Raw genomic sequence first — 12,268 nt, 5'->3', positions numbered from 1 at the left:
AGGCCAATGCTCAAACCACTGAGCTATCCCTCCCGCCAACACAATTGATTTCACAATGTGATCAATCTATATCTGACCTATCATTCTTCATCCTCAAAGGAAATCTGCACATTTTCTTTTGGTGTGGGTATCTTTTTTACTTCAAACACTACCAGTTAAATTGTTCATGCAGCCAGTATGGGAAACACAAGTTTTGGAAGTGTTAACTGTCCTGTAAAATAGCATAGACTTGAAAGAAAGTAAGCGTTTTAGATTTGAGGGAAAATAGGGTATTTCCAAGAAGGTGAAGTAAAGTTTTGTAGGTGTGACCATTTCAATGAAGGTCAACAACCAACAGGAGGAAAGAGATCCTCTCCCCTACTTTCTTTTCGTACTCCGTGTTTCCATTCTAATCTGGATGAAAGAGGAAGATAAAAGAATGTGCATAGTGCTACACCAGTGTTTCTTTACTTCTCCCTTTACATACCCAGAAGCAAATGGTTTAAACTTGCTAATTGCTTTGCTCAGTGTTAAAAACTAACACTTTTAAACCGAGGGAGCCATAATCAGAAAAGGTTTCAGAGTGGTAGCCGTGTTGATATTCTTAATTTACAAATTTCAGAGTAACAGCCGTGTTAGTCTGTATTCGTAAAAAGAAAAGGAGTACTTGTGGCACCTTAGAGACTAACCAGTTTATTTGAGCATGAGCTTTCGTGAGCTACAGCTCACTTCATCGGATGCATAGCATATCGTGGAAACTGCAGAAGACATTATATACACACAGAGACCATGAAACAAAACTTCCTCCCACCTCACTCCCCCGCTGGCAACAGCTTATCTAAAGTGATCATCAAGTAGAGCCATTTCCAGCACAAATCCAGGTTTTCTCACCCTTCCCCCCCCCCACACACATACAAACTCACTCTCCTGCTGGCAACAGCCCATCCCCCTTTGAAACCCCTCTTTATAATGCGCATGATAATCAAGGTGGGTCACCTCCAGCACTAACCTGGATTAGTGCTGGAGGTGACCCACCTTGATTATCATGCGCATTATAAAGAGGGGTTTCAAAGGGGGATGGGCTGTTGCCAGCAGGAGAGTGAGTTTGTATGTGTGTGTGGGGGGGGGGGAAGGGTGAGAAAACCTGGATTTGTGCTGGAAATGGCTCTACTTGATGATCACTTTAGATAAGCTGTTGCCAGCGGGGGAGTGAGGTGGGAGGAAGTTTTGTTTCATGGTCTCTGTGTGTATATAATGTCTTCTGCAGCTTCCACGATATGCTATGCATCCGATGAAGTGAGCTGTAGCTCACGAAAGCTCATGCTCAAATAAACTGGTTAGTCTCTAAGGTGCCACAAGTACTCCTTTAATTTACAAAGTTGAGCCTTGTATGCAGTGTGGTTTTAGCCATGTCTGTCCCAGGATATTAGAGAGACAAGATGGGTGAGGTAACATCTTTTATTGGCCCAACTTCTGCTGGTGAGAAGAGACAAGCTTCCAAACCGCACAGAGCTCTTCTTCAGGTCTGGGAAAGTTACTCCCAGCATCACAGCAAAATGCAAGGTGGAACAGATTATTTAGCATAAGTAATTAGCACATATTGTAAGGGATTATTCCAGGTTGAGTGGCCCGTTAACACCTCTGTGGTCAAAGGTCGAAAAGAGGGGATTAGTGGGTTACAGATTGTTGTAATAAAACACAAATCCAGTGTCTCTGTGGGTGAATACATTTCACAACGTGATCAATCTATATCTGACCTATCATTCTTCATCCTCAAAGGAAATCTGCACATTTTCAAGTGAGCGCTGGAGCTTAAATTTATTACTTTGCTAGACACTAAAAATCATGGCTTGAAAGCTTGCCTCACCAACAGAAGTTGGTCCAATAAAAGATATTACCTTATCCATCTGGTCTCTTTAATAGTTGAGCCTGCACATGACATTGAAAGTGTTGCTAAATCTAATATCAAGAACCTTGCAAAGTAACTTTAACAGTCCTTTGCATCTACAGTGCATAATGTGTGATACTTACTCCATGTACAAATAAACTTTTTTCCTTTATCAAACTTGTGAAGCACGGACATATCAATAATGGAGGGGTAGGGTTAGGTTTTTTTTTTTAAAGTATACTAGCCCAAGCGCGCACACTTCTTTCTTGACCTTAAAATATGGCATTTGTGATGACGATGTTTAATTATATTTTGCTTGTCCATCAAAGAGACAAGCAAATTTTAATCTTTTTTGCAATAGACTTGAAAAATTTCAATCTATTGTAGAGGTTTATACTGCTGTTCATCTCCTTAGTATCTGAGTCCCTTCCACATACAATCAATAGGAAAGTCCCTAGTGGACTTCATGAAATCTGTCACTTCTCCCTTTTCCAGGTAAAAACTCTGTTTGCAGTAGGGTCGAGGTGTGTGTTTAAGAGTCAGGACTGTCGTGTACTCTATGTATATGTTTACACTGCAATTAGACACTCGCAACAGGCCCATGCCAGCTGGCTTGGGCTGCAGGGCTGTTTAATTTCAGGATAGACTTCTGAGCTCAGGTGCAGCCCACGCTCTAGGACCTGCAAGGTGGGAGGGTCCAAGACCTCGGGACGCAGCTTGAGCCCAGAACTCTACACTGCAATTAAATAGCCCTGCAGCCGGAGCTCCAATCTGCTGGAACAGGCCAGCTGTGGGTTTTTAATTGCTGTGTAGACAGACCATATGTAGAGAACATAAGGAAGAAACTTCTTGTTTTGTTCGTATCTAAACATTCTGGGCTAAATATTATGAGCTGGGTGCCTCACGTGGTCAAATCCCACAGACCATAATGGGACATGAGACTGATGGGCACCTCAAAAGAGTGTTTCTAAAAGCGATGTTATCTAGGTAATATAGTTGTTACTCAAAAGCAAACTCTTAACGCAAAAAGAATAAATTAACTATCTTTATTTGTAGATATTTATTGATAGAGATCCAGCAGCATTTGCACCCATTTTAAATTTTCTTCGTACAAAGGAGCTAGATTTACGGTAAGAAGTTCTAATTCTTCTAAAAATCCTTCTAAGTACAGTTCACATGGATGGAAATTTTAAAATCCTTTATGATAGGAGTTTTCTAATTCCACTGATCAATCAGATGTTCTGTGACTGTGGGATCTGACTGGTACTTTCTAAGTCCCTCATCGGCACAGTCTAATATGTGGACTCTGGTCCTATTTCCTTAGTTTCATGTGTCATGCAGGTGACAGAATGGACAGAATTTGTTAAACTGCAGTTGAATACAATTTCATATATTTAAACCATTTCAGTACACTACATTTCTCAATCAAATCTATTGTTCTGGGTTTTTCTGTATTTTTTACTTTAATGTTGTGATCTGTACCCATAAAGATTAATGTATCTGCAGCTAAAGACTGAGTCCAGCTCTGGGGTGGAAATGTTGTGTTGAGTTATTAAAATATGCTGCTTCAGGAGGTTCAGTTCTGATATTTATTGTGTGAACTCAGACTTCTAGTTTTTACTTTATGATCCCCCAAGATATTATACCTCGTTTAAAAAAAATAATCAAGTCTTCTTTTTTCAAAGGGAAAAAAACGTTATTTCAAGGCATTGCTTTCCTTTGTTCTTGTTTTTTTTCCAGGGGAGTGAGTATTAATGTTCTCAGGCATGAAGCTGAATTTTATGGAATCACTCCTTTAGGTAAATGTTTGTATTAAAATTATGTGGTTCCTAATGGTTGCACTGTCATAATAATAACCTACACATGATTCTAAGATTTGGGACAATTATGAGCCAGAAGACTGCTGAACTTATTTGTGCTGAAGTTGACAGTATTCAAGCAGATATTTTAAAATCTCATCAACCTCTTTAAATGAAGCTTGAGAAAATAAAACTTCATTGAAGTTCTTTGCTTTTGATGTTAATATATATCTTGTTTAGTAAGAAGACTACTCTTATGTGAAGAGCTGGAACGCTCATCATGTGGCAGCGTCCTTTTTCATGGCTACCTGCCTCCACCAGGTACAGATTCTATTTTCTTTCACTGTGTACTTCATTTACCACTTCCAATCCATTGATCCTTACACTGGACAGTTATGTAAATCTGTCAGCTTGGAGTCGTCATTTTAACCTGCAGTCTGGGTGAACAACTACTATTGATGATAGAGGCTTTAATTTTAAGGTTATGTCTACACTTAGAGCAGCCTATTGCATACGTACACCCCTGTAGCATGGGTAAAAATAGCAGTGTAGATGGTGAGGCACTGCTTAGGCGTATGGAGTACCTTAGGGTATATACCCTACACAGCTCTCTACACGCTCAAGCAGTGCCTCCCCTTTCTACGCTGCTGTTTTTAGCAGTATAGCATCCCACTGCCAAAGCCTTTTCCCCATGTGTGGCAGGTGAGCTACCTGAGGCCCAGCCCCTACCCTTCTGCCTCCCCCTCCCCCGCGCCCCACAGCGTGTCCCCAGCCCCACCGCCAGCCGGGTGGGCAGCACTGATGTGGCCCCAGCCCTGGGGCTTATGAGCATCAGCCTGCCTGCCCCAGCCTTTCTGCTATGGAAGAACACCAGGAAGGGAACTGGAAGCAGGCAGAAGGGGCCCTGGGGGTAGATTGTGGGCACGGCCACGCCAGGCTGTTTGGAGAGACACAACTTTCCCCGGCCTATCCTACTCACCACCCATGCTTTTCCCGCTGAAGGGAAAAGCTCCAGCAGTGGGGAAAGGCTGTGGCAGCTCCCAGAGCCTTTCCCCACCAGAGGTTGCTGCCAGTGGCTTTCCCCACTGCAGGGAAAGGCTCTGGGAGTGGGGAGGCAGCCACATGTAGCTACACATCACGGTATGGATGGAGCCTGCTTTTTTGCTGAGGCATGTAGCCTACCACGCTGCCAGTGCAGACAAGGCTTAAGAGGGTAAGCTGTTAACACCTGATGCAATATTGTGTACATTCTTTCATTCTTAAATTTGGTGTATGTTTGTATTGCTAGTCTTTTGTATGCATTATGAAATAGTACAGGTTACGTGGCTGGGAAACACAATGGATTAATGCAGAATAAAGTGGAATTGAGAGTCGACAACAAGAGATTTCCTTGTGCAATATAAGTGGGGTAAATGTTTCTAACTTGAAACCATTTCCCGTAGAGGGAAGTGATTCATATTTTTTCATCCCTCTATGGAGGAAGATGATTTTCAATTCAAACTGACTTATTTTGAAAAATTACATGAATGTGCCATATTAAAAAATGAATGGTTCGTTCCAAGATCAACGGCCATGGTCTGAATAGCACAGCTGGTGCCTTGAGTCTTAACTACAAATAGGAAAATTAGCCTGTTGCTGACAGCAGTTGCTAGCATAGGGCCATCTCAAGCCAATGCCAGAAAAGAAGGGGTTCTTGCAACAGATTTTTTGGCAGTCTTGGAGTGTGGCCACCGACTCTTGCTGGTGGCTGCTCTGACAATTTTTCCTAAAATACTTAATTAACTTTAGGAAAAATAAATACATATACACGTCCAAATCATTGTAATCTATTTATATAGTAGGAAGGCGGTAGGAAATAAAGCTCCCCATTCAGTGCACCCGGACTTTGCTCCTGTTCTTGTGCTTGGAGCGTGTCACGGAGTGGGAGTCCCTTACCCTTGCTGGGCAGCTGCCAAGCCCTGTAGCAGCCTGGAGCTGTTGACCTACTGCGGTAGCTACAGCAACTTCAAACGGCAAGTGCAGCCCCAGGCGGGGGAAGCACCAACCCATGTCTCTGTCCCTGCCTCTTGTAATCCTTCAGAGAGAGTCTGCCCTGGGGAAAGTGGGTCAGGAACTCACCGGTTGCCTTCCGAGTCCCAGGCTCCCTGTGCCCCAGCCAGGCAGGAGTGCGGGAGTTGCCCAGGAGTGCTCCAGTGACTGAACGCCGCAGCCGCCTCCATTGACAAGGGCCATCTCCGGTGCCATGCGCACCGGCCCCATATGTTGCCAGAGCTGCTACCCTGACCCTCGGGGAAGGCTGTGTGGTGTAGGGTGCCGATCCCTGCAGGCAGTGCCAGCGCAAACACCAAGGCAGTGCATCTCACTGCCCTTGGTAACAGCTATTCAGGAGCAACAGCTGGGTGCTGCAGGGTGGGGCCACTGCTTTGCCTCCACCCCAATCTCCACCCAGGTTTTGGAGGCTGCTGTGGCTGCAGAAAAATCCACTGGTGGCTGTATGCAGCCATGCTGACTGCTTTTGAGAAACATTTAATTACTAGTGTAGAAGGAAAGAATCCCTTTTCCACGCTGTTACAGAAAGAGGTTTTGTGCTGTCTACACTAGCAGTTAAATTATATTTGACATCTGCTGAAGAAGGACGGTTACTGCATTGGGTCAGTTTCATCATACAGATGATTACTGACCCAGTAATCATATCGTCTCTGTGTACCTCTGTGACATGTGTACTTTGACTTTTAGTTGTGAACCTAAATTCATTCTTGGCTATTAGGTTTCATGCTAGGCTAATTTAAATGTTTTTATGATTTCTGGTATTGGTTTATGAACCTGACAGAACAACCTATTTGTTTAAGTTTTGCAGCGATTAAACTAAATTTGGTTTTGGAAATAAAATGCAAGAGCAAATTTTGTTAACTTTGAAAGATGACTTACCAGTGTAGTAAGAATTTAAATGTTTGTAATTGTGCTTTGTATATTAACTGTTTTAGAAATTATCCTGGCACAGTAAAAGGTAAATGAAGTATGAAAAAATGTCTTTCCTTTTTCCGATAGGCATTCCCTGTCGTAAAATAAACAGTACTGCTGGGCCATGTATTGATGTTAGAACAGGTCAGAACTACTCTGAAGGAAGTGAGGTCCGAGGAGGTAGTGTCCAACCTACACTTGCTGGTACTGGGGAAGGCACAGTCAGGCTAGGTAAGGAAAGTTTTCATGTACTTTTATCATGTTGCCAGTGGGATTTCCAGTGGGAAATACCAAGTTAAGGGGTTAATGATAAGTCTGTTCTCAAACTCTGATGGTATATTTTTCTGTTTTTTAAGTATAAACTACACATTCAGCAATACTTTAACATTATGTATGAAAAACTGTTAGTGTTAAGATTGCAATGTCAAGCATTACAAAATTAGGAAATGGCAGGATTAAGGTTACACATTAAACCCTAATTTGTCCCCCAGTATGCATGTGCACTGTGGTAGTCTTGTCTAACCTCACATAGGAATTCTGTTGCAGTCCTAGTCTTGCTTTCAATGCAAGAGAACATCCTTTCTCTTCTTGCTACCCTCTGCCTCATTCACTGTCCATCTTGTGCATTGAATGACAAGGTTTAGTAGAACAAATAACATGTGATCATGTAACTAAAGATTATATCATAATCCACATGCACGGGGGCCATAATTTAAGATGTGCGGGTAACTTGAAGTCTGGCATTTCCTAACTTTCAAGTTCTTGACTTTAAAACCTGTGCAGCATTCTTTTAATGTAGTTTTTGTGTGTACTTTCCTAGTTTTCTTTAAAAAGACAAAAACAAATTATACTTTCTGTAGCTTATTTATAATTTGTTCCTCTCATATATCAGCATATGAACCCTGAACCTTCAGCACTGCAGCACAGACTTCTATCACTTGAGCTAAAGAATTAACCACAATATCTGGCGGCAGCAGCAGCAGTGTTAGCCTTTGTGGATCAGCTGCTAGGGGAGGCTATGTATCAAACTGTGTCCCTCTGTCTTCCTCCCAAAGGCTGTTGTGTACTGTGTCCTCTAGTGTAACCCCACCCTTTGTTTTGTGTCCACCTGTCCCTCTTACGCTTTTCATCTTCCAAAGAAAGTTGTCGCCCCTTTGGCCCAACTGGCGCTGAACAATATTTGGGGCTTGCAGAGTTGTTTCTTTTGGGAGGAGAAATTAATGATACAGGCTGGGTATTTCTTTGGTGCAATCCTATTTTATTTACAAAGAATGTACACAAAGACCTGTTTCCCTGAACACTGTAGAAACAAATAGGCACCTGCCTCTTCTGTGAGTTCTGTTCCCCAATGAGCTCTGACCTGCTATCTTTCAGGGCAACCCACACAACTGCTTCTCTTGCTGTCTGGTGGCTTTCTCCCTCTCACCTACACACAACTTGCCAAACAATCCTCTAGCATTTGCAACTAGTCCAAAGGGGATGACCACACCCACCCCAGACCATGTGGTTTAGCACTGCTGAGGAATCACTGTTTAGCCAATTGCCTTGGGCAGTAGCTACTGTTGTCTCCAGCTGTCTTACTCCATAAAGGAGCTTAAGTGCTTCTTCCAGTTAGCCTGAAAAAGGGTGGTTAGCACACCCATTGGATTTAACAAGGTCTTTGATTGCCTATCGATTTAAAGACCTGCTTGATTGCAGCCATAACTCCTTCCAGCATAAGTATTGTGCCCCTGTCGTAATCCCTCCATGTTCTGTGTGCTTGACCCAAGGTTATGTATCTGCCCCCAGTCCTGTCCACCCAACCTCTCCTATTGTGATTTAACCGCTCCCCTGTTCAGTGTCTCCTGGTTCTTCTGCTGAATCCATTTTGTCTGTGTTCTACCCAGCTTTCTATAGAATGCTACAGTGAGGCACTGAGACAAGATGCATACGCAGACCTTTAGAATCATCAGCATTTTTGCTATGTGGCCAAAAAAACCTGTACTTTCCCAAACTTGTCAAGAAATGGTGATTTCTAATACCTTGTAACTCAGCCAAACCTGACTGGTTTCCATGGACCAGCAAAAGGCATGCCCATAACCCAAAGGCATTCCTGCTGCTGAATGTCTAACACCTTCATACAATGTAGGTATTAGAGGTATTCAGAGGTCATGTGAATTTTTTTTTTTAGAATGGCAAGTATTAGGCAAACTCAATATAAGGATCTTTGCTATCTCCCCCTAAAATGATTGCTTTTGAAAATGCCACTTTTTCATAACATAGCTTTATATACCCTGCAAGCCAATAGGTAAACTTGAAGCTTATTCTCAGATAATTGACCAATTTGACACACATTAGAAGTTACTTAAAAATAGAAGCCCCCCCCCCCCCTTTTTTTTTTTTTTGCAAGAGCACAGCCCTGATTCAGTTTACCTGCCAGTTTCTACTTTTTATGAGACCTTTTGATTTAGTAATTATTAGCTGTGTTGCCTCATTCTACGAAAGAACATAAAAGTCCTATGGATTCAGATATCAAAAACACTGATAGATCTGTAACAGTGATTTAAGATACACTGTCAATCATGTACTTAGCTTGTTTGCATGTACAGCCAGTGCACACCATCTGAGAAGGCAAAGCTTCATTTCTACAAAACAGTCAGTCTTGGAAGTCCTAGTTTGAAAGTTTTGGATTTGGTCTCCCAGCCTCTCACCTTGTATATTTAAATTGGTTAAAGAATGATGTCTGTAACTGAGGATAACCCTTTTCTTTTCATTACTATTTTCTAGGATTTCCTGTGGATCCACGAAAGGTTCTGATAGTAGCTGGCCACCATAACTGGATTGTAGCTGCATATGCCCATTTTGCTGTTTGCTATAGGTATAAATGACTTAGTAGTTTCTGGTGGATTGGGTTTTTAACTTGATTTTCCTTTCCTTCTACACAAACTGTTTTACTGAATTTGCTGATTTACTGAACATTATGTTGCTAATTTCTGCTAAATTTTAGGAAATTTCATAGTTCTATTTAATTTGATAGTTGAGCACACACACTTCATGTGTTCCTTTTTTTTTTTTTAAGTACTGATAGGCCACATATAGTGTTGGCAGACGCAAAATGGGGAAAATCTTCTAACTGTTCTGGTTCACCCCATTCCTAACACAGCTACTGAATTCCTTGCTGTTGCAGTGATGGACTTCCCTTGAAACCTTTGCTTACATTTAAAAAAAAAATGATTTTATGATACTACTGAGAGTTAGAAAGTTGAGTAATTGACATTGGACTTTTGACTTAATTGGTTGATCAACTGTATTTAACACAGGATTTTTTTAAAGGTTTTTGGAAGACTCATTTCAAATCTTCCTTCTACTATATACCTAAGAAGAAATTGAAAAATATGGGTGTCTTGGAAATGTGTTCAGATTAAAGCATTGCAATATTCTAAACGCTTTATGCCTCGGCTGTGGGATGGTCACTCTGCTATTTGTCTGGCTTTCTGCTTGCTTTTATGTATTTGTAAAGTGACTGGTTGGTATTCCCTGTGTTAAAAAACTTCAGTTTTTTAGCTATTTAACTGGGCTGTGTAATAGCTGAATAAGTATTTGTTGCTTTACTCAGCCACTGTGCAATAGGATATGTATGTAAGTATGTAAGATATTTGTAAATGAGTAACTTAGACTGGGTTCAGTAAAAAGTGGGTGCAGAATTGCTTTACTGATGCATTTTCTTAATACAAATGATTTAGGAACCTACTTCCAACAATGGTACATTACAAGATTGTTTTCAAAAGAAGAAAACATTTCCCATAAGTTACGTAGCCAGTTGTGCAATATTTTCTTGCATGTGTGGAAAAATGATTTCTTGTCTACAGTACTGGTAACCTGAACCTTAACACCACTTTGTTCTCCTGAACCTCTGATTTGATATCCAGCTGTATATTGACTCAGGGCTCACCATCTTAGTCACTCCCTGTCTTGGTCTTGATTCAGCATGGCTCACTTCTGATTTCTGAACTCCTTCTCTCTAAACCTTATTTATTCTACTTCATTATCATTCCTCATCTAGGCTGACCTGTATAACACAAGCCATATATGCTAATAATCTTCCTATTATTCTTCCCCTTTTCCCAAAGTTCATCTTTTGATGAACTTGTTTCTTAGGGTATGTCTACACTGCCAGTGGAAGCAAGCCTCTGGCCCAGATTGACAGTCTTGGGGTATCGGGGCTTGTGCTAGTGATCTAAAAATAGCTGTGTAGACTTTGAAGCTGTGGCTTGGGCTGGAGCTCGGTCTCTGAAGCCTTGGGAGAGGCGTTGGTTTGTTGTAGCTTGTTCTCACTTACATTAGAACTAATGGAATTTTTCCAGCATTTTTTAGAATATCTGGCACCTGGGAGGCAGTAATTTTAAAATAACTGTACCTATGAATTGCTAGCATATTTTCCTAATACGTGTGCATGATACCTTAAACCAGATTGTTTGGCTATTTTGAGGTAGCATTGCCTCTGTAGAATGTGAGGCTAGAGAAGGAAGTGCTGTTGCTAAAAAAAAAATTTTAAAATAGCAATTTACATTGAATTGGCTGTGAAGCCCATGTGGTTAGAAATATTTTTAAGTCTCTTTGCATATTTATAAAATAAATCATAATGCTTGAAAGGACGTATGATAAATGAACACGTCAAACATATCTCATACTTAACATGAATTTTTTTAAACACTTATGTAAAGCCTACAGAAAAATAGGGCATCCTTAAAAATGTAGCATTTCATCTTGCAAATGAAAATTGTGGAATCCTTTAAAACTTCTTAAATTCATAAGTTTAAGTATTTGGCATCTGTAGTGTCCAAGAACTTTTCAAAAATGCAGTCCTACAGGCAAAATGCAATATAATGACAGAGCTACAGTTGCTAGAGCTATTTCTGGAGTCACATATCTTAATAGCCTAGATTGATCAAGCCAGTAATAAAGAGACATACAGGTAAACAGAAAAAATGTCCAAGGTGGTCATTTACATATTATTTGGTCATAAAACATTCAATTAGATAGATGTAAATAAAAATATAAACATCTAAAATTAATTGTAATGCAGGAGCTGCGTTCACCAAGCACACTGATCCTAACATTTCAAGGGAAAAAGGTACCCCCATTTGGCTTAAACTAGGCTGATATAAAGCCTTGGGTTGTGAATGAGATCTAGTAGGCCAAAATCTTCCCTGGATAAATAGAATGCAACTTCCATTAAATTGTGTGCTTACTCCAGGGCTGGTCCCTGTCTTTTACTCATTTTAATATATATTTCGTTATTGTATATGTGGGCAAATAGATTTGTTAATTTCACACTAGAAAAGAAATAACTCAGAAGCGCTAAAACACCCTCTTGTGTTTTTGCCTTCTTGCTGTGACAAGTGGAGTAAAATCAAACTTAATTACAAAGTTTTTTTTCTTTTTTCTTTTCTTCAGTAAAAGCTATGCAGAATTTAAATAGGGACTCAAGGTGGGATTTGGTTTACTCTACTGTAAAATGATGTCAGGTTGAAATTTGAGGGAGTAAAAATACAGACTTTTTTATAAGAACTGCAATATTATGTCTTGCTTCTTTGTAACTTTTAAAGAATGGTTCATTCTAAGTATTTTACATTTTTAATCAAAAATGTTTTATAACATT

General features: G+C 40.6%; 1 protein-coding gene across 2 annotated transcripts in view; it reads left to right on the top strand.

Moving 5' to 3' along the window:
- The window catches only part of KCTD3 (potassium channel tetramerization domain containing 3), a 62,561-nt gene that overhangs the window by 20,095 nt on the left and 30,198 nt on the right, over window positions 1-12,268 (top strand). For both annotated transcript variants that reach the window (XM_037895723.2, XM_037895722.2), the window contains exons 4-8: window positions 2,924-2,997; window positions 3,608-3,666; window positions 3,907-3,987; window positions 6,715-6,858; window positions 9,394-9,484. In XM_037895723.2, coding sequence (XP_037751651.1) covers window positions 2,924-2,997; window positions 3,608-3,666; window positions 3,907-3,987; window positions 6,715-6,858; window positions 9,394-9,484 — 449 coding nt within the window. The remainder of the gene's footprint in view (window positions 1-2,923; window positions 2,998-3,607; window positions 3,667-3,906; window positions 3,988-6,714; window positions 6,859-9,393; window positions 9,485-12,268) is intronic.

This window comes from Chelonia mydas, chromosome 3 (genome assembly GCF_015237465.2).
Source record: "Chelonia mydas isolate rCheMyd1 chromosome 3, rCheMyd1.pri.v2, whole genome shotgun sequence".
In the NCBI taxonomy this organism is placed as follows: Eukaryota; Metazoa; Chordata; order Testudines; family Cheloniidae; genus Chelonia; species Chelonia mydas.
The sequence above is the reverse complement of the archived record's forward strand: the minus strand, read 5'-3'. Positions and strand labels throughout refer to the sequence as shown.